The 24,143-nt window shown below is 35.2% G+C and overlaps 1 protein-coding gene across 2 annotated transcripts; it reads left to right on the forward strand.

The window, feature by feature from the left end:
* The first annotated feature begins 7,244 nt into the window (after positions 1-7,244).
* On the forward strand, positions 7,245-17,201 carry LOC589147 (SUMO-conjugating enzyme UBC9). 2 transcript variants are annotated; one of them, XM_788798.5, is made up of 8 exons: positions 7,245-7,521; positions 8,848-8,983; positions 9,524-9,587; positions 10,670-10,689; positions 12,363-12,435; positions 15,597-15,706; positions 16,297-16,376; positions 16,912-17,201. In XM_788798.5, exons 2-8 carry the CDS (start codon positions 8,918-8,920, stop codon positions 17,006-17,008), a joined length of 510 nt encoding a protein of 169 aa, XP_793891.1. In that variant the 5' UTR covers positions 7,245-7,521; positions 8,848-8,917; the 3' UTR covers positions 17,009-17,201. The 2 variants fall into 2 exon arrangements, with proteins under 2 accessions (XP_793891.1, XP_011674341.1); XM_011676039.2 differs by having other exon boundaries at positions 8,852-8,983.
* Positions 17,202-24,143: the final 6,942 nt, after the last annotated feature.

A 24,143-nucleotide genomic window follows, 5' to 3' on the forward strand; every position in this document is an offset into this window, starting at 1 on the left:
TAGGCATTGTTTGTTATATAGAGGGCGCAAGTAGTGCAGTGGGCCTTTAAAGTTGTAATCACTATACATATGGGCACTACAAATTGGCTGAAGCGGTAATGTTAATGTAATGTAGTGCCGGACTACTTTCCTGTCTGTTCCAACATATAAAATGACTAAACTTTAAATTTGTCAAAAATTAATTGCTCAGGAGGGTCTATTCTTCTTTGAGGACCTATAATAATATGCTATCTATAATATATTTTGAGTAGTGCCCCAAGGGAGAAGAAACTTATACAAGAAAAACAGATATTAGTGATATTTTTGTACTGGCCGAAAATGGGAGAGTTATCCAAGTCCTACGTCACAATTCACTAACAAACTACCAATTTGAGATTCGCATCGACTTAGTGATCTCATATTTCAAACATTCATAACGTCCTTACTATTGGTCCGATTCATTTCAAGCTTTTGCCATTCTGTTTCTGTTATTTTCTGCTTTCATGCAAATCTACTTATTACAAGGGTTGGATTGGCCTTTAATGCATGTGCAACCTTTAAATCAGTCTCTTCGTCTGGCCAACAGAAGAGTGCCAATGGATGCATAGGCAAAGGATAAAGTTTTAGACATGATAAAGTATTCTAAAGGCCCGAGTGTTCTCAACTACATCTATGCAACACATTTCATGTAGTACATCATCAGAATTCAACAGCAATAGCTTGTTAATTATAAAAAATCATAATAAATTGGAACTAACAAAGTTTCTAAATTGTTCTGAATGTTGCTGTCTGTACATACAATTTATTTATGGGAATACCATGTTCATATTTTTAACTTTTTTGAGAGTAAGAGAGGAAAATGGGAAATGTATTGAATACATTTGAGAAAAGACAACAAAAAGACAAAGATACAATGTAAGAATAGCAAGTGGGTTTTAGGTAAGGTTTAGGGTGAAGGATCATTGTTTGATCCAGGGTTGGAAATTCGGTTCATGTAGGAATATTACCATAGGAAATGTCGCTGAAGCATGTTTTTGTGCCAAACCCCAGTTTTGAGCTATGCTGCACATGAATCAATCTTTCTGATTGTTTATGTTTTGTATAATTGTAGCATGTACATGTATTTAACTCGTGTTTGCTCACAGAGGTGATTCAGTACTACGTTCATCCATTGATGATGATTGCAGATTACAGAAAATGAATAGAGAGGTGTCAAGATCATATAATAATAATAATAATGGTGGCTTCTTATAAAGTGCACCAGGTCCGTCAGGCATGACGCTCATGGTGCTATGTTGTTTGTTTTATGGGAATTTTGCTGGTATCTTATAAGTATATCAAGCATGATTTATTTCAATCATGAATGTTTCTGTCTGCTAGAAACATATGATGTAATTGCCTACTCTTGGTGGTTCCTTCATATATTTCTTATTGAGCTACCAGCAGTTTTATTTCCTTCTTATTTTTTATATTGATAATTGAAATGTGCATATTTTCCAGTGTGATATCATCTTTTTTAAATGTTCTGAATATTCTTGGCAAGAGTGAAGATGGGGAAACAGGGCTGGTCCCTTCTTACTTTTGTTTTACAGTTGGAGTCATGTATGTGGCCTTGAAAATGGTTTTGAAATGTTTTTGGTTACCGGTAATGATTAAAGATCTTGGTTCATTATTATTTTAGGGGGGGGCAGAGGTAATATTTTTTGTTTTTTAAATCTAAAAAAAGAACTATAAAGGCAGAGAAAATTACCCAGGGATGATAACTTGTTCATGTCTATTTGGAGTATGCACAACTTTGGTTTTAAAGCTGGCACAGGCAAGGCAAGTTGTACCCCCCCCCCCATATCCTACCATTTAATACATGTGCATATGTAACACTTTCTTTTTGTATTGTTGCTATTGTAGAGTATATATCTCTAGTAAAATATTTGCATGTAATCTTATAAGTTTTCTGTTTTTACTTTGCTATTTCATATGATATTATGAATCTGATTTAGTTAGGGACCCCTGGTTGTTACTAATTTCTTGTTCTTAAAGGGTATGATTAATTTTTGATCATACAGTTATTCTGTAAGATTTTTTTTTCTTTTAACAAGTATTGTGCTCCAAGATTTTAACAAATGAGGATAATCCTGAAAGTATTTGAAATGTCCATATTTCCTCTGTATATATTGCTTTCTCATATATATATATATACGGACAAGGGATTGATAATGTAGAAGTTTTGTAGTCGAGTACTTAAAGCACTTGACTTGCAATTCAAAGGTCGTGGTTCGATCCCCTACACTGCACTAATGTCCTTTGGCAAGGCATTAATTTACATTTGCCACTCAATACCCTAGAGAGAAATGGCGACCTGGTAGGATGACAAAAGCATTTGTGTTTGTAATTGCCTATGCCCTCACGGTGACCATATGGTATGAATACTCCCCAGGGAGTGGAGATGGTGCACATTGTGCGTGAATGAATCCATTGACCGGGGTAATAATATCTGTAAAGCGCTTAGAGACGGTATTCCGTATTAAGCCCTATATAAATCCAGTTAATTATTATTATTATTGATAAATTTCTTTCTAATCAGGTGAGAGAGTGAAACTACTATTGAGCCAGGGAAATGATGATCATGTGACTCAGAATAATTTGTTCAGTATTATACATGTCAGAACCTTGAGCATTACATCGAGATCGAAATGGGAGCCAAATAATAATAATAACAAAGACATTGAAATATTACATGCTTGGTACCTCATAAACAATTACACATCAGTTGAATGCCAGGCACTGAAAAATGTTGACAAAGATATTTTATGGTTTTAATCAAAATATTGTTTTTGAAAATAAAATGTTATGTTATGGAGACTGGTATGAAAGAAGTATTATATATTTAAAGGATATCCTTAAAAATCGAAGTTTTGTTTCAGTAAATGAGTTATATATCCGTCTTAAAACTACTGATACGAAGTAAACAACTTTAGATTTTTGACTATACTAAGCTACAAAAATCAATTCCAAAAATGGATAAATGATAAGCATATGATACCTTTAGGATTCAAAAATCATAATTTCATTTCCCCCCACATTGTATTTGGGAAAACAGTTAAGCCTGTTAGCCATTTGAGTATTAAACAGTGCTATAAAACTATAATTTTTAAACAAATTAAAATTAATAAATGTTGTTTGTATTGGGAAAATATTGTGCAGAAGGACGTGAACTGGTCCTCTGATTGATTGGGATTAAAGAATTTAATTTACGTGAATTTAATTTAAAGCTTTTATATGATATGCTACCAGGTCTTCTATACAACGACCTTTGTTTAAAATGCAAAGTAACTGAAGATATTTTTCATGCTTTTATTTCATGTAAGGCAGACAAAACCTCCTTTGAGAGTATTTAAAGGACTCAGTTTTACATGCTTTTAATCTTGAAATAAAGATAGATAACATTGTCTTACTCAAAATGAATTTGCAAACCAAAATGGATTAAATAATGACGATTGTAATTTGGTCTATTATAATATGATTATTTTTCCTAGTATGGGTATAATGAAAGGTATTCGAATTTGATAATAATAATAATAATAGCTCGTTCTTATATAGCGCTTTTCAGGACCGGAGGCCCTCACAAAGCGCTTTACAGATAAGTATATTATTACCCCGGTCATTGGATTCAGGCTTACCCGCACACAATGTATGCACATTCTCCACTCCCTGGGGAGCATTCCAGCCAGGCGTTATTTTTACATGCGCACACTTGCTAATCTAACCACATTAGCTTTCGCATCCTACCGGGTACCCATTTAACACCTGGGTGGAGAGTGGCAAATGTAGATCAATGTCTTGCCAAAGGACATTAGTGCTGCGGCGGGACTTGAACCACGGACCTTGTGATCCACAGTCCGGCGACTTATCCACTCGTCCACAACACCTCTACATTAATTATTTAGGAAAGAAATGACTCACAGACTAAACATAAATGAACATTTGACAGTACAAAATATAAATTTTCCTGCAATTTTGCTTCATTCATTGTTTCTGGAAAAAAATGTATATTATTGATATTCCATTAGTGTTTTTGCTAAATTGATTGTGAAATTATGTTATTGATGAATATTTAATAAATGCCTCATTAGAGGCGAAGAGAGAAACAAACATGACAATGAACATTTTTTTAATCATCATAAGACTAGAAAATCACACCAAAATAATACATGTACTATGATGATAAGGCAGGTACACTGTATATCGTAGAACCCCAAACTTACAGAATAACATTATTTGGGTGGCTTGTAACCCCTATTCCGACCAGGGAGTTCCTGCTCCCATAGGCAGTCATTAACATGCATTATAATTATTACATTTTAGTTTTTTTAAGTGTTTTGATGATATGGGTGTATTGAATTTCTATGGTGTCAGGTGACCCTAATTTTCTATATTTTGAAAACCTTTCATTAATTACATGACTGGAAATTTTGGTCGGCCTGTATTCCACTTTATTTAAGCCTACCGTCGCTGGGTCGAAATGAGCACAGTATTTCCGTGGTTTAATGGACATTAAACATGGATAAACATATTTAACTCATCTTAATAAGCCCTTTGATCTCGAAGTTACCCATGCAAGGTATAACATCGAGAAAAGGGGATTTATTCAGCAACTATATTTGATAAATTATGATGATTTTATTTCATCATATTTAATGACTGTTTTCCTGTAAATGCAAGAAAGATGAACCAATTAAAAATTAAATAATTTGAACTACTGGTTAATGATGAATAGTTTTTTAGTAAATGTGTCAGCTCATGCACGTCGTTAGGCCCACTTTAAACATCATCAAAGAAAAGGGTCAATTGTTTCAAACTAAAGCCACACATCCTTCTAAATTTCCTGAGGCCCAATGTATAGCTGTGTAAATTATTGTAACAATTTTGTTTTTCGGAGAGAAAAAGACAATTAAGATATGGCACCCAACATGACTATATTTTGTTGTTATCAAGAATACAATTATTTATTGGGTCTGACGGCAGGAAAACGCTATTCATCAGCAATTAGCGTATACACATATAGATTGCCTAACTTTGTGAACAGAAAGTACACGCTGCCAACACAAAAATCATATAAACCGTCAAAGTATAATGAATAAAAAATATATATATCGAATTAAAGAAAAATGTTATACTCTATTAGGATTGGGAGTTGATCCAATTACCGATGAGCTTCGTCAAAGCACCAAAAATGTTAAATAAGCAAATAAAGAGTTAGATGTATGATGAAAATGACTAGAGAAGGGAATAGAGGATTGAAAACCAATAAAAGAGAATATACATAAGATTAAAAGACCGGATTAATATTATTCAATGATAGGATCGTGTAAGTTTTTTTTTTTAAAGTTTTTTTGCCTTTATTCAGATCTTCATAATTATACAAAATGATGGATAGGAACACAATTGTTCTTACAGTATAAACATACTAGTACATTGTCTCATACATTATAAACACAGACATATTAAAAAAATATTTTCCAAACTAATATAGTACACATTCAATCAAGTGTACAGAATGTGCTCCAATTCCATTAAAAAAGGAAAAGGTGACGGTAATACTTCATATTAATATTTTTGGATACAACATTATAAAAAGGAAAATTTTTACAACATAATATGCAAATTAATTAGTTCAATATAAATTAAGCAATCTGAACAAAGATTTTCTTATATAAACAAAAAGTATAAGGTGAAGGTGCTGCTTCATAACCCATGATAACAAAATTTGTTATGTTTACATATAATGATATGGTGCATTTTTCATTATAACTATATGAGGGTCTTGTATCAGTGGAGGTCTGTAACTAAACTATTATTTTTAAATATATATATATATATATATATATAAAATATAAAAAAAACAAGCAAACACGATAGCAGATAAGTGTCCGAATCGATGAAAAAGTGAGGGAGTGAACAGGAATTACAATATAATCAGTTCCCCTGCCTTATATAAGGGGTAAAATTTTTCCATTTTTGATAATGTATTGGCAGTTTGTCCTTTAATTTTGCTTTTTCATGTTCAACTTTTTTTTTTAGTTCTCTATACAGCCTTACATATATCTTTACTAGTTGGGAACTTTCCATTTTTACGATTACTGTAAATCATATATTTGACCAAAATCAATACTTGATTTAACAATATATTATCTTTCATATTTTTTCTGAAACCAAGCAACACATCAATCCATTGCATATTAAGAAACTGAAACATCTTTCAACTGTTTCCCATCTCATTCCATATTCCGGATCCTTCAGAACATTCAAAGAAGATATGACGATAGGTTTCTACTTTTTTTCTACAAAAGGAACATAAATTTGACTGTGTTAATCCAAAAAGATACAATTTATCATTACAAAATATGATGTTATGTAAAAGTTTATACTGAAATTCCCTTAACTTCCCATCTAGAGTAGAACATCTGGGGATTGAGAAACATGTTTCCGACTAATCTAGATTTAAAGCTATTACCTCTGGATGTTTAAAAGCAAATGCATCTTGTATTATAGCAATACAAATGTTATAGAGCATTTTGGAAGAGACAGACTCAAAAGAATACACTGTTTTGTTAATGATAAAGTTAATGTTGGAAAGATCAACAGTGTCATTTAGAGTATCATCTCTCCCTCTGCAAATTCTCTTACTCTTCCAGGCAGCTGGCAATTTGGCGTATAGATCATTAAGAAAAAACAGATCGTTATACATTAAGACCTTTCCTTATGAAATAGTCCCCTGATCTCATATCACCTTGTGCGTCCGTCAAAATGTTTAACTTGAAAAATGTTCACATGAAATAATTTTGCATTAAAAGGAATTATCCTACCTTCAATAAAAGTATTGTTAAAGATAATTTGATTTTAATTATGTGTTTCTTTTACAATATATTCCTTCTCCTTTAGATAATTCCAGATAGTATAGATTGGGTGCCTAATATTGATTGTTTTGGGATTATTGCAAAGAAATATTAACTTTCCTCCTACCGTTCTGAATATTCGAAAAATTGTTTCCATTTCATGTCATCATTGCCACCAAGCAGTTTCTTAATCCACACTACACGCTGTGCATAGATCAACTTGAAATTCAACATTTTCAAACCCCCTTTATCATAGTTCAAATATAAAATATTCCTTTTTATCTTATCATGTTGGCTATGGATTAAATTTATTGCGCCCTCTCTCAGTGATCCATGACACGGTTCATTCAAATCACGTGACCTTTGCTGATTTCACGTTCATTTTTTGGTACACAAAATTGCCCATGCTCGGTACGTGAATGCGATTTCTCGAATCACTTTTACGTGCGTTATGAATGAGGCGCAGTTTACAACGCACGGTTTACAATCCCATTGAATGGAAATTACGTCCTCACTATTTTTGTCGTGTCAACTTGGCCAAAAATTAGATGTTTTAGGTTACTACTTGATGTACGCATTTTTTGATAACTTTCAGTTATCGAAACTAGATTACTAGCTGCATTTCGGCCATTTAACCTTTACATTTTGGGTAAGTATTTTCATATTTTTAGTCTTTTTTTTGTTGTTTATTTTTGTCATCATCATGCATGTCTCTCATCCATCAATCATGTTCATTGTGTTTATTTTACTTCGCTTGAAGTTGATGATTGTTTTTTTGATTTTCGGTTTACTCGGTTGTGATAGTGACCATTTATTTATTAAGGTAAGAAATACCTCTTCTGATTTTATTATAATCAAATGCAAAATTGTTTGTGAAGCGAAGGAGATGATTTCAATAAAAATGAATAAAATAAATTATTGACAGGCAACAATGTCAATGAATAACAACTGACTCGGTGACTGTCATGCCTCATGCACGACTGTCAAAATTTAAGGGCTAGATCTATGCAAAGGCTTAAGTTTAACTTATTTAGATAGAGCGAACCGTGCAGATGGATCACCGGTGGAACAACTATGGGGTGCTGCATGGCCCGAGAATAAGGATCGTCCGCATAAAACGAGGATATCCTTGTAAACGCGGACAAATCGCGTCTGAACAAAATGACGATCGTCTGCATTTTTGTGAATCATCTCTATCAACGATCTGTGCATTGGCGATGCAAAACACATATTCCGCGATGATGCTTCATCCATGATGCATTTCTGAGGGACGCAGCTCAGCTCAGTGCAGAGACTTTCACTTTATGAACAATAAAATAATAAATCCTCGGGAAGGCAGAAAGTAGACTGTGAATTGGGGGTATTTTATTACACGGAATCTGTTTTTTCGCATTACCAGCGCGCAGATTGGGAACCCTACACCGCAGAGCGCACCCCAAAAATAGACCGCATATGATTCTTATTCTTTAGGAATCCAATCCAATCCAATCCAAAAGATATTTGATATAGGGCCTAGCGCCTTTTCCTTGCAGCTACAAAGTGATGTGTCCAGGTGTATTACAAGGAAATCCTCGTTTGTGCGGGCGATCCATATTCTCGGAACAGCGCCCCAACTGATCACCATCTGATTGTGATGTTTTTATTTTATTTTGTAATAACAACAAGGCGACGACAAAGAACCATTGCACACTGGCTTCGTAGTTCACTAGACACTAGAACTTGGAAGTAGAAATAGTATTACGGTAGTATTAGAAGTGATACTGATAATACTAGACAGTGCCAGTGGACTCTTGTTCTTTCTCCCACAAAGTCTTTTAAGTTTTAACCAGAACTGAAGTGTGAGATTATGAGATTGATTCGGATCAATCGCAACTCTTTATAATTATAAGAGAGAGCCCAGAACAGTCAACCAGATTGTGAAACCATTGAAGTTTTTTTCTTCATGCACTTACATGTATTTGTTTGTTTCTCCTAGTCAGCCATAGCTGTTACAGAGAAGTGGGAGAGCCAGAAAAGTAGACTACAGAAGATTATAAATCAGCAACATGTCGGGTATCGCGATCACACGACTTTCTGAGGAGCGAAAAGCATGGAGAAAAGACCATCCTTTTGTAAGTATAGCAAGGAAATGGGTGTATGGTTGTCACTTTCTAAATTTGTCTCTCATAGGCCCAAGCCTGTGGGAGACTGTCCATCATTCAGTGAGGCTGCACTACATGTAGTTAGTGTAAAAAGTACACAAAATCAATGTAAGCAGAATTTAATTAACTTACATCTACATTGCTAGATTACCTGATTAAATGACTCCTTTAATCTATTACTCTGCTACAAGTTTGAAGTTTCCAAGATGGAAATAAAGCATTGAAATAATAATTATTTCTCCATTTGGTAATTGGTAACAAAACAAATGAGAAAGTTTACCTTAAATTGTGAACATGACTGCTACAGTATTACACTAATAGATTTTTCCTTTTTGTTAGTAATCTTGACTTTCAAAGATTCATAATTTTTTTTTTTTTTTCATCAAAATATAGCCAAATAGCTACATTATATGTCAATTTGTTACAACCAGTATGGAATTGCCCAGATGAGAGGTAATGATGATGGCACAGATTTACATTCCATTATATTTGTGTGATTCATTCCCACAGGGTTTTGTAGCAAAGCCAACTAAGAATGCTGATGGTACATTAAACCTCATGAACTGGGAGTGTGGTAAGTAAATGGGTGTTTCTATGTGAGATCCGTACTACGCTCTTAAGTAGCTCGGTCACACTGATGACTGAGGTGTTGTGCCTCAGTCACACCTTGGCGTATTTGGCTTGCGTATTGCTGCATATTTATGGCAAGCCGTTTTAACATTTATTCCTATTTCTTGATATGTAGAAATGATTTCTTGATATCAAGAATTGAAATTTTGATACCAAGGATTCAATTTCTTGATATCAAGAAATAGAAATAATTTTTTTTAAAAGCAATGGTAATTCAACATTCTTGATATCAAGAAATAGGAATAAATGTTAAAACGGCTTGCCATATATACGCAGCAGTACTCAAGCCGAATACGCCAAGGTGTGATTGAGGCATAGGATTAATACTCTAGATAGGGGCCTACAGTCTGTACTGATGAGGTATGCTTGTACTGATATGTAAAGCTTGAATCCAAAAGTACAGTAAGAGTTTTAAGTATTAAACATTTAATTGAGCAGTGGCTCTCACCAGTTTTGGGCTCATGTCCCAATCAGTGTACTAGTTTGTACTTTGAGCATCAAAATTGAATTGTTTACCGGTAAGCAGCATGATTTTTGGAAATGTTATCACTAGATATGTACACAATCAGTTTAGAAATATAAATATGAATCTGAAAAAGATTTTGATGTTTCATGACCCTGAAAAAACCTGCCAATGACCAGCAAGGGAGATTGGTTAGAAACCTCTTGGCAGACTTGGCTTATAGAGCAATTGTATCAGATGGTCACATGACTCCTAGCGAGTCCTAAGCTATAATCAGAAAACCATATATATCGGATATGATATTACAAATCATAGGTTAGAAAGAGATACAGGTTGAACTATGCAAGGCAAGGCTTTGTTTAAATAAAGATCACATCGTTTGTCAAAATGTTGATCCGTCTTTAGCTCTCTGTGATCTTAAATCTGGTGAAATTACAAAGGAAAATTATCTGTAACATCTTTGCTGGTAATTGATCTAATTTTCCTTATTCTCTTTTTCTTCCACCCTTTTCACCCCTCCCCCCCCCCCTTTCACGTTCAAACACACATCCGTCAACTAACAGCAATTCCAGGGAAGCACTCCGTAAGTATCAATTATCAAGTATCAATTTAAAAATGATTTATGATATTAAAGGGCAATCCAACCTTTGCAATTGGTACATTTTTAGGAAAGAAAAAAAAAACTGAAACAAGAATTGCGAAAGCTTGAAGTAAAAATCAAAACAATTCTAAGAGAGTTTGAATATTTGAAATATGAGATCCCAAATTTTAATTTTCAAATTGGTAATTTAGTCAGTGGATTGCGAAGTACATGTAGTCACACACAAAAAAAAACTCTCCTTTTGTGTACATAAATATCATCAATTAATGTTTTAGTGATTAGAACTTTCAAATATTCATTAAGCTTTTTGTCTGATTAAAGGTATTACAAAGTTTTGGTATGGGGTCATGAATTTGGTTCAAATTAACATATTGGAAGCGTATGCGTTCCTACAATATTCATTGATCGTTGTCGCGGTTGAAATCGCGTCTAAAATTATGAAATTGTAAATAATAAACTTCTTATGTCGTATAGCTCCCTCTCAAGGTCAAGATATTAATTAAGCTATAAAACAATGTTTTTTAACTAAAATCGACCAATTAGCTATTCCCATTTGGAAATTATATATCACAACTACATATTCTGAGATTTTCATGGTCGCAGCTACCATTGTACAGCCATAGGCGCTATTTGAAATTTATCAAAATTTCCTGGGAGCACCGGTAAATTTTTATATTCAATTTTTTTCGAAAACAGAAGTGTTTTAGGGGCCAATTTTTTTAGTGCTTATAATACATCCACAGGGGCACTCAAATATATCAAAATGGTAGAGATTCACTATCCACCCAATTTTCAAAATTTCCCGAAACTTTGTATTACCTTTAAGTTCAAACGTTCACCAGTCTGTAACTATGATCTTTCTAATTTCTCTCAGTAATTTGCTATTAAGGTTGGATTACCCTTTTTAATGTACTATTGATAGGTGATAAAAAAAAATACTATTGCTGAAATGAAATATGGTCAAACAGGATGTCTACCATAGAACGACCCTCTACATGGAATATTCTACTTATACATTTATAAATAGCTATGAATATGTGGCTTTCATGGTGAAAGGAAAGGATACATAGAGTTGCTATTTCCAAAGAAATAGATACCAAGAAATAATCAGGTGGATGATATATTCAATGAAGAGTTATTAAAAAAAATGGTTTTGGAAGAGCGTGAGAAACAAATGTAATCCACAGCTTCACGCATAAATTTGTTTGATAGAGTGGAGTCATTGCAACTTAAAGAGGAGTTTTGCACTGATATTAAATTCAGTTCTTGATTTAAGTCAGTATTTTACTGAGAACTTAGTCAGTAAAATGACTCGACTCACTCAAGTCTAATTCAGTTGAGGCAAAATGCATACTGATAGCTATTGTAACATAAAAGTAAGCCAACTTTTAATTGCAAAATACTTGATGATAGCCAGTATGATGTCATAAAGCTAATCTGTTCATTTAATTTCTATTTGATATTGCAAAAATTTAGCTGTAAAGTGATTGAGTGCCAGTTGACACAACACTTAAGATTTGTACTTAAAGGTTATTGTCTTTAAAATGTTCATCCTTAACAATTTATGACAGTTTCTTGTTGCTGCTGTTTGTAATTCCACAGTTTGACACCAGTTTTCCAAGCTAAGAAATGATTTTTCATTTGTCACTTTACAGACACCATGGGAAGAGGGATTGTACAGACTGAGAATGATTTTCAAGGATGATTACCCGACATCACCTCCCAAATGTAAGTAGAACCAAATCACTCATGGCTCACACACAAAATACACATGCATTTTTAAATTAAGCCGTTGACTACTGATTTCTCTCATTCCCATAGGCTTAATACAGCAACCACCGGTTCCCATAGGCAATGGGTTAAAGACCCTGACTGAAATAGATGAATTATATATATCAATGGAAAGCAATGGATAACAAGAATATCAATTATATGTTATTTGATACCTGTCAGAGGAGCAAGAGCTCTCAGAATACTCAAAATCTAAAGCTTTGAATATCAGAAGTTTTTACCAAAAATAATTGATGACACCATCTACATAGAGTATGCATATTCACAATGACTTTGCATCAATTAAGCATGGTTTATGCTCCATGTATATACATGTAGGCCAGCTGAATGGGTCCACATGTTATGTTGTCACTGTAACTGCAGCAAATTTGACCCCTGTTGACCCTTAATTTTGAGGGGTGCAGAAAATAAGATCTTGATTTGCTTTTGTGCAATACTGAAAGGGAAAACATTGCTATTCCTTTATGTTTGTATTCTACATTCATTCAGCTTTCCATTGATATAAAAGTTGTATTTTCATCAGATTGGGCCTTTAACCCCCCCCCCCCCCCCCCTATACAGTACATTTTCCCTGGTAATTTTTCAACGCAAAAGAATCTTGCGTTGAAATTGTATTACTTTTTTTCTTTCCAGTCTTGCGCATCTTTCGAAACATATTTTTTGAAAATCAGACCTACCCTTACAAAGTCACGCAACCTTTTGTCTTTGCATGTGGGAATAAACCCCTGAAAGTGTGAACAAGCTGTATTAATCCACTTGTAGCTGTGATTAATGTGTGAAGGTCACATGGAAAGTCATCCTTCTGAAGTTCAATAATTCACCCTAGTAGTACCCCATAGTTTGTCCTTGAGCAGCCATTTTAAAAGGCCAGAATTCTAAGAATTATTAGTCATTCATGCGAGTAAAATGTAAAGGATGAAGGGAAAGGAAAAAGTCCTTGTATCTTTTTTTGCATCGAAAAGGCTTATTCTACACATTAAAGTGTTGAAAAAATAGTAAAGGCCTGTTTTATGTCTTATTTTCATGGAAAAACGGTTGGGGAAAATTCAAAAATTGGTTGGGAGAATTTAGTGTTAAAGGGTGTTGCACAGTGACGCCTTCAAAGAAAATTATAAATATCTGTATGGTTTGAGAATTTTGTCAGGATTTTTAGCATGTTCGAGGGTTAGTACAGTAGAAGGAATATAATAAGTAACATTTTATACAAAAAAATATAAAAATTACAAAAAAAGTCTTTTCATCACCCTTGAACAATGTTACTTTAAAGAAGCTGGCCACTTTCGCATTTTCTAAGGGCATAACACCGGAAAATTGAAATCTGGCAACATGTATAATGAGAGATGGAGATCCTATAAATAACATCATCCAACTTTCCCACATCAGTTTTGATTTTGAACTCTCAAAATATCTTGGTAATATCTTGTACACTATTTCATAATTTAGGAGAAGGTGGGGATTTTGACATCTCAAATTAAGACAGAGAAATGCCATTCTCTACCAATCTTGCTTGACTGCTGTTAAAATGTCAAAGTACCAAATTATACTGACAAAAATCCCCACTTTAACCCATTAAAGGTTCTTAAGCTCTTTAATGGATGTTACTAAAAATGTCCACAATGAAAATAAAGTTACATTGGCTATTTCTAGAGTTTGGCACCGTGCCTAATACTATCATTGACTGCTTTCATATCCTGCTCATTATATACTAGTAGATGTTTAAAAGTGATTTAAAGATGGGTTGTTTCTTTTACACACCTAAAAACCTGAAGTTCCAAGTATCAAGTGGTTCAACGAAGAGGTCTATTATTAGAAACCTACCATCAAATTAAAAAAACAAATGGAAACTAACTTTCAGTTAATGAATTTTAAATTGTTTAATTCCAGCTACAGGTATTTATTATTCTAGACTCGGAAAATAGAGGAAGGTTTGAAAGGGGAAGTCCACCCTGAAATTAAGTTAGTTTTAATAGGAGTAGAAAAATGAGAGAAACAAGTCAGTGAAAGTTTGAGCAAATTCCGATTAAAAATAAGGAAGTTAGGATTTTTGAAGTTGTGATCAATCAAACACAAATTGGCAACTCTATGACGTATCATGCGAGCTCAACTTCCATTTGCTCAGTACTAAAAAAATCAAAAATTTTCATTTTCCCTCAAGAAAAATTTCAACCATACATGCACCCTAAATATAATAATTGCAAATATGTTTCTATACTCCCCCTGCAAGGAACAAATATATATTCCGTCATCAATAACGAAGAAAACATGATTTTATGGAATATTATGCACAAAGCAAATGAAGGAGAGCTCGTATAATAAGTCACAGAGTTGCCAATTTGTATTTGATTGATCACAACTTCAATAATTCATAACTTTCTTATTTTCATTCAGAATTTGCTCAAACTTTCACTCACCTGATTTTCTTATTATTCTGCCTCTATCGAAACAAACTTATTTTGGGGGTGGACTTTCCCTTGAAGTTACATACATGTAGTCCCACCCTTTCTGTATATCTGTTGATTTGAGAATGGCTCCCTCTACGGCAGTACGCAGACAGAGCTAGATTACAGAACCTTTGACTCAAAAACGTCACACATGATTGTTATGTGATGGATATATTTGAAACATCTTGGAGTTCACACAATTCTGCAAAAAGCAATGACTGCCTTTAAAGAGAAGGTCGAGTTCTGGTAAATTGAATCGAATTGACATTTATTTCAATCATCATGACAATATATACAATGATAAAAGATGGTATATCATAACAGATAATAATATCAAAATTACATTCAAGTTGACAAAATAACATTCAAAATATAAAGATGATGAGCTTCCTCATTAATTCTCTGTCAGTGTGGGAGAATATGAAAATGGATTGCTCTTCAAATTCCCTCGTATTTGATATATGATGAGAAATAACTCATCAAAAAAATATTAAAGAAAATGGCCAAACTTTCATCCTACATTTAGTGAAAATATTATTATTATGTACAGTATAATGTAGATACAATTGTTAATTTATGTATAGTATATGAATATGTACCATTTTGAAAATGCAGAAATAAAAACAAAATGAAATCTGTTTTGTTCTCTGCCTGCAGGTAAATTTGACCCTCCATTGTTCCATCCGAATGTGTACCCATCAGGCACAGTGTGCCTCTCTCTACTGGACGAGGATAAGGATTGGAGACCAGCTGTAACAATTAAACAGGTAACATTCAATGTTGGGTCTCCCTACAGTAACTCCTTCATGTAAAACCTAACCGTGAGTGCCACACAGGCAGGCCCAATTTGATGCCGTGAGCACCCTTTAGGAGCCACACAGCTGACGTAGAGCAGATATATAGCCATGTACTTGTGTGTATTGGAAGTTATTTTACCTGACTGCTAAGAAAGCATAAATGCTTGTCAGTAAGCAACCAGAGGACCGACAGCTTTAGGTCCTCTCCGAAAGGCTTGGTAATGAGGATGAAAATGCCTTACCAAAGGGCACTAGTGCATCGCCTTGGTTTCAAACCCGGGTCGCCGGATTACGAGACCTCCCATTGACCCATTGACCTTTCTAAAGAAAAATGGCTGTTTCTCCCTCATAAGGCTTTGCTAGTTTTGCTAGTAGTAGAACTTATGAAAAAGCCTAACCTGAAAGGGTTAAGAAATCTTTGCTCATTAATATCACTTATTCAGAAATGCTTTGTGTTCACTTTTTTCTTCTGTTTTTTTGTTGTTGCATGAATGATTTTTACCTTCCTAGTATTGCTGTCACAGTGATTTTCATACTTTTTGGTTGCCCTTTCTTTTCAGATTTTGATTGGCATCCAGGATTTACTCAACGACCCTAACATCAATGACCCAGCCCAGGCAGAAGCATACACAATATATTCGTAAGTACAGTACTTTGTTGTCTTCTTGCTCCTGACATGCCAGTATTTCATGAAGCAAATTTCTGTTATTACTTCTCTAATATCTTACTATTATTTCTTTATGCTGCCATAATTTAATGAAAATGAAAATTTGGACTGCTTAACCCTTTAGCAACTAAAGCGCCTGAAACCGCCTTGTTATACTCACTGCACCGCCCAAAAACCTCAGGCTGCTTTCGTCCGTTTTCAACGAGCTGTAGTATCCCTCTATGTGAAAAATGTCAAATTGAGAGCAATTTTGCATCATTTTCCAGTGAATAATTGGCCATTTTTACAAAATCTCTTGTTGCTAATGGGTTAAGTAATCCAATGGCAAGTTGGGATTTAAAAAAGTAGTTACATGCATCAAAGCTCTTATGAATGCCCACATGTCTGTGTGGGGTAGAATGCAAGAAGTAACGCGCATTACGCCTTCCTCATTTTGAAAAACGATACACCGGTCTACCGGATCATAATATGATTGAGCTTAATTGTTTTCCTCTCCTGTTATCTACAGACAAAACAGGATGCAATATGAGAAGAAAGTGAAGGAGCAGGCCAGGAGATGTGCTCCTACAAAGGAAAACCACCACCAGTCAAACAGCAAGGCATAGGCCCGGCCACACCCCCTCGGCCTCCGCCCAACAATAGGGAGCAACCAGCCAATGAGCAAGATGAACTATCCCTACTGTCACACACAGAGATAGAGAAAAGCCAAATCACGAGTATATGGACTTCTTTTTACAATTTTGAGGATGGCTGCTGCAAATTGAGCTTGTTTGAGCGTTTAGTGAATGAACTACTACAGATGGAAGCGAGGAGAAATTCAAACGCGAGAATCTAGCTGCACTGTGAATGTGAAACCCTAATGTTTTCTTCAGTTTCAGCCCTTTAATAGTTGATGTCATTGAGTGTAGTGTATTTAAGTAGAGATTGTTCCCATTGCTGCTGCAGTTCACCTGCTACGCTCGTTGCCTTTGATGATGTACAAATAATTAATGTTTGCATGTGCATTAGTGAGCATACACTGCACGTAGGTCGAGTTACAATCAACAACTCTCGTTCATTAATCCTGCTCATTGTGACTTTACAGAGTGCAGTGCATATCACTAATGCACAAGGATTCTTTTATAAAAATGGGGGGCAATTTGAATATAGAGTCGAGAAATAAGCAACAAACCTGATCAGAATGCCAAGTGTCGCACAGTCATCGAGGCGGCCGATTGCTTTTATGACCATCGCATAAGTGCAGCTCAACGGTCAAATGCACGTCTCAGTGTGCACATCTTTGTCCTTGCCATTTGAAACTCTGTGCATCTCATTGTTTCTTAATTTTTTACATGCCAAAGATACGCATATGCGCATCTCAGCCATGCACTTTCACTTCCATGGGTTATCACTTTTTGACGAGAACTTTTTTGCATGGCAGGCTTGGTAGGAGAGAATGATGTACATTCACTTTGTTTCATTTAACCAAGGATATTACCTACATTCTGGAACCTGTATTATAATGCGTAATTTAAGCCTTTACAATCAATATCATCATGCATTCTATAGATACCAGAGTCAATTGCATTGGATTGTGATAAGCTTAGAATCATATTAGCTTGGCATCTAGTTCATTCTGTCACTGTTATCATTGGTAGGACACAGAGGCTCTTTGCTTAGTAGTCAAATCAGTTTGCCCTAAAGAAAACAAAAGTATGAATATACCCCCTTAGGACCAGTTGATTTACCTGAAAGCACTTTGAAAGTAATTGGCTAGTATACCAGTATTCTCATTTAGCGAGGTTCCATTGTAAGAACAACATATTTGGATAGAAATATTTAAACAAGATCTGCATGAAAACTGAATATTGATTTTGGGGAAGAACACAGCTTTATGCATCTTTGCTGTGATAATATGATATATCTTAATAAGCTTGCATTCATTTTATGGATGGATCATAAATCAATCAATTCTGAAATTCAAAGTTCAATTTGCTTCTTTCTTAATGAGTTGGCATGCTCTGTATCTCGTCTGCTGAGAGTAAGAAGAGCATTAACTCTGTACACAATGATATGAGATAAAGTCCTTCTGGCCCTAAGCACTGGACCAAAGTACAGTCACTTATCAACATTAAAATGCAATTTTCAAACATATCGTGTTTTTGCAGTAGAAGGCTTTATAATTTGAATAAGTTTGCAGACTTACGGTCGACTTGGGGTCGACTTGCAGAGTCATCAAGAATGATACGCTACTCTCTGTGAGTTGCGCAGATACCGCCCCTCAAACGAAAAATGACGAGTCACAGTATCTTAGTATCTTTCTATGTTTGTTTGTTGTTGTTTTTTTCCACTTGAAAAATATTTTCATTATTTTTTTTTATTTTGAGGCATCGTCAATGATAAAGGAAAATTAATTTGTCCATGCAATGCATATGTGTAACTTTTGTAAGTATACATTGCGTAATTCTGAACCATGTTGCCAATTTAAGCTGTTGATCACTGCACTCACCCCTTTAAAGGTCTGTCTGTTTTTGGCGTTACCATTAGGCTGCCAAGTGTCTGTATTTTTATCTATTAGTCGATAGTACATGATGTACATATACCCGTAATGATGTACATACATGTATGGTGCACATGCTGCAGGTTTGTGTTCTGACCGACAATCCGTAACGTTTCCGCACCTCACATGTCGAAGCATTAAACCGCAGAAGGGCAATGTTTTGATTAAGCTTTTGAAATCTATATTACAGAGGAGAGCACAGTTGATGAAGATTGTATTTTGTGTGCCATGCCAGATGTACATATATGTTGAAAGAAAGGCATTCTTTTTCTAGGAAGCTAATACCTCTTTGTATGCAACTACAGAACACTTTGCCCAGAGACTCAGTGTACATTGTAAGTGAGTGTAACGAATGAATGAGTTGAGTGAAGTAAATCAAAACAGCTCTATCAGATATATTCTTATACAGTGTTCGATTTGTGCGCACCGGGAAATGTTTATCATGATGTGTTAGATACTATAGTGTTGACATGTATCAATTAAGGTTTTTGTATATGTCATCTTCTGAGTGCTTAAAGGGAGTTGTCTCGTTTCATTTCACACAGAGCTAATGTCCTCCTGGCTGTCAGCAGGTAATATATTCACAGAAATATTTATGAGGCAGTTTTTGTAGACGGAGAGCTGTGAATTTCTTGAAACACGCTAGCATCTTTTTCTCTCTTTTTGACTGTATTCCATTTATAACATTATTTTGTTAAGCATATCACACAAAGGATCATGTGTAGGCATTTTGACACAAGGTATTCTAACCCTTTCTGTCACAGGACATTTATTGTGTCTCTCACATATAGGGTATGCACCATTGGTGTTTTTCTTATATTTTGTATTACAAGAGGTGCGTTACATTCTCTCTGACAGGTATGTCTTCTTTATCACACATGGTATACATTCTCCCCCTTCCTCCCTCCCCATATCTGTCTCTCTATCTCTCTCTTTTTCTTTCTCTTCTTTCTTTCTCTATCTCTTCTCTTTCTCTCTCTCTCTCTCTCTCTCTCTCTCTCTCTCTCTCACTCTCTCTCTCTCTCTCTCTCGCACTCTCTTTCTCATCATCATTATAATTGATTAAAGTTATCAGTTTCCCTCTTCATTTGGACTATCCTTACAGCTTTCTTTCTTCACCATATCTTTCCATGAAATCTTCTCTTTCTTCATCTCTCTTTGTCTCTCCCACACAATCATGATGCATTTTCTCCCATTTGAAGATCTTCTCTTTTTGTCATTTAAAGTTGATCCCTTTTCTCCCGTAGAGTATTTTATATTCTCTCTTTCTACATGTGTACATGAATTGTTATACCCCCCCCCCCCCCCCCCCCCCCCGAAGACTGAAGAGGCATATCGCTTGTCTAAACCTACTTATTGATTGATTTTATTAACCTAAATGTATGTTTGTGTTCGTGTCATTCTTTAAAGTTGTCATAGGTTATAAAGCACCCTGTATATCCTCTTAGCTGTTTCTTCTTTCTCACTGACCACAGGAATGTACAGCTAGGTCAAAGGTCATGAAATCATTTTCACATCAGAGCAACTGAAGAAGACGTCGATGTAAATACCATTCAATAGCAGTTGTTTTGAGCTATTTTACATGATTGTAAATATCCTAGACATACTAGAACTTTTAGATTTAGGATAATGTTAATAGTTGTAGGCTCTATAACGGGTAGAATTGATATGATTACATGAATATGAAAGTCGGTTGTTACACTTCAATTTTTTTGTAGGAAATGTTTTTCTCTATGTACTCCCTCCCATTTTTTTTGCCAAGGATTTCTTTGAGGTCCAGACTATGTGCTGCAATGAAGCCAAATGTTAGAATTCAATCAATTATGGCAAAATTAATAATGTAGGATTTGGTTTAGTCCAATCAGATGTGTTGAACAAGTTCAATTGAACTTGATCACAAATATGTTTTTAGTATGTTGTATGTGTAAACAGAATACTAGCCTTTTATGCACAGGAGCAGAATAGGGCTTTTGAAATCCAAGATAAGATATGTGTATTCCCTGCACTACCTAACAAGAATTAATAGGACAACTTATGGTTGATATATGAACTGACGAATCCATACGTTAAAATATATGACAGATTCGCTGGCTCATAGAAACAATGATGAATTACTTAAATATATCTTTGTTAAGCGATTTGAGAGGAGTGCATGAAAGGAGTGGTATTCCATATACACCATATAAGAAGGGATGAAAGCATAGTTGATTGAATTTTTTTGTTATATAATCTACGGAAGGGAAAAAATGTATGATAATGTGCATAATTTTCTTCATTAGGCAGCTTATGAAAGACCTGATTTTGTCTGATATTAAGTATTTTTTGGCACAAAATCTGTCAGATCAATATATCAGATAAGGATGTAAGGTTATGCTTCACATCGTTACCACAGACAGAAATACAAATATCATTTTATTAGATACAAGTATTTAAAGGTATTGTTTTGTACTGTGATTGAACATGTATGTTCTAGTATATACCTGAAGCCTCTGCAGAGATACCAACCCTCCCTGAAAAATTTCTTTTTTTATGTCACTCAACACAAATGTTAAAATTAAAGCCTCCCTGATTTGTGAAAAGATTATTCCTATTATGCTGTATGCAATTGATAGAAACCTCCCTAAAAGCTGAATATAAAGGTTGGCATATCTGATGTATGTATCAATACTCATTCGATGACACTCTATCCCTTCCTATCAATGTTTGGTGGATATCTTTGTGGGATGTTTTAAGTGTTTCATCACACACCTCTGGGCATGCATTCTGACTGACCTTCCTCATTTGCACCTATCAACAATTATTGATATTGGTTTATGTTATTACAAAAAATGTTTGATGAAATCAATTATGTTTTTGTCTGTGGATTTGTGATATTTTTTGGTTTTTGTAATAAATTGCTGTAAAGAGCAACCAATATGTAAAATATCAACAAAAAAGTGGCGTGTTCAATGTTGTCCTGTAATAGCTTTGGTTTTCTCTTTGATCCCCTGCTCATTTCTGTCACGTTTGAACTTACATTTTGAGAGTTTTCTTGAATGTTTGATTAGAATTTATTTCCGTATTAAAAGGAAGAACAATCATAGGCGGCCCTCCCAAGGGAGGGGAGGGGGGGGCACAGTGCACCCGAAAAGTGCCCCTTTAACTTTTTAAGAACTGCCCCTTTTACTTTGACAAGTGCCCCTATTAATTTGTTAAAGTGCCCCTTCCCCTTTTCATTTCTGATAAGTGCCCCTTTTCCTTCAACAGGTTCCCATTTTCCATTCTCATAAGTGCCCCTAGTTGGGTACGAGAAGTGCCCCCTTCACCTCTGAGAGGTACCTGCTTCTTTTAATTTGACAAGTGCCCCTTATCCTTTGTTAGAAGTGCCCCTTCCCCTTTTAATAACTACCTCCATTTTAACTCGGATAAGCGCACCTTATATTTTCACATGTGCCTTTTTAAATTTCTAATAAGTGCCCCTTTTCCTAATGATAAGTGCTCCATTAAAAAAGAGCCCTTTCCCCTTCTCATAAGTGCCCCTTCTCTGGTAAATGACCCTTTTCAGGTAGGAGAAGTTACTCCTTTTCACGTCAGATAAGTGCCCCCTTCACCTCCGATAAATGCCCCTTTAAAATCTGATCGGTTCCCATTTTCTTTTAACTAATGTACATTTTCCTTTATTACAAGTGCCCCTTTTTCATTCACATAAGTGCCCCTTTTCATATCTGGTCATTTCCCCTTTTCAGGTGCGATAAGTGCCCCTTTTCACTTCTGATAATTTCCCTTTTAACAATATATAATAATATCTTATAAATGCCCCTATCAAAATTGACGGGGGCCCCTTTTCCGTCAAAAAATGCCCGTTCCCTATTTTCATGACTGACTTTTTTCATCCCTGGTGAGTGCCTCTTTTTGAGGGTGTAAGAAGTGCCCCATTGTTACCTTTGATAATTGCTCTTTGTATTTTGGCACATGCTCCTTTTATTTCCTGATATGTGTTCCCTTTTCCTTTCATCATTAAACGCGCCCTAGCTAATTTCAAGCGACTAAAAGCAATTTCCCCCCAAAGCCCGCTCGCTACGCTTGCACACATCAAGGCGCGTACGCAGGATTTTTTCGAAAGGGGGGGGGGGGGGTTTAAAATTTGAAAATTGCGCCGAAAATTTTGCAACGACTCAGCCAGCCGCTGAATAATCGGGGGGGGGGGGGGGGTTTAGAGCACATAGTTTGTTTGTTTTTGTCCAGAAATGTAAAAATGTGTACGATCGATATTTTGTTCCGATGGGGGGGGGGGGGGGTTAAGGTCACCTTTTTTTTTGTCACCCATTAGCACAATGTTTTTGTTTTTTTGTTAATTAAAACAAATATTGAGGGGGGGAGTTTTCCTTCCCGTTATGAGAATGTGCTTATAACCTCATTAGGATTGGGTTTTTCCTCTTTATAAAATGTAATTTTTCGCACTGCGACCTCACATATTTTAAAAATTTTCCTCGCTCGCAAACAATTTTTTAGACAATAAAACCCAACTGCAAAACATGATGTTCAATTAAGCAATATCTTGTATGGTTTATAAAGTGAAACTATATTGAAATCATCCCTGATAATTGTAATCACAGTATAAGGGTATATACCAAAATCTAAATAATTGTATATTTTCGCTTTGAGATTTCCCTTTATAGGTGCCCTTTTTTCCAGAAAGTTCCCTTTTTCTTGGTGCCCCCCCCCCCCCACACACACACATACTTTGGAAGTCGCTCGGCCGCCCCCGAGAAACAACAATGAGCCCTACTCAGCATCCACCAACATGGTGGCGCTGTTCCACCGAGCGGTCCAAAATTTGATACAAATGTTTGTTTTTTTAATTTAAAAAAATAGTTCTCACGACCCCCCCCCCCCCCTGAATGACACTTTTATACTGAAGAAAATGAGGATTGTTTTAGGTCTATATCTGATCTAAGGGGAAGGTGCTGGAAATCAATTCTCTCTTTCTCTCTCTCTTTCTCTCTCTCTCTCTCTCTCTCTCTCTCTCTCTCTCGATCGATCGATATTTTTGTGTGTGTATTTCATTGAGTATCAAAGCAATACAAGTAATTCTTCAAAATACATTTCTCTATAATCATTAACGGTATATGATAATTCTATCAACTTTAATGCATAACAAGTCATAACTTACGAACGAAAAGAAACAAACGAAATCAGTTATAATGTAAAACAAATAATAC

This window comes from Strongylocentrotus purpuratus, unplaced genomic scaffold, assembly GCF_000002235.5.
Source record: "Strongylocentrotus purpuratus isolate Spur 01 unplaced genomic scaffold, Spur_5.0 spur5_scaffold_14, whole genome shotgun sequence".
NCBI lineage: Eukaryota > Metazoa > Echinodermata > Echinoidea > Camarodonta > Strongylocentrotidae > Strongylocentrotus > Strongylocentrotus purpuratus.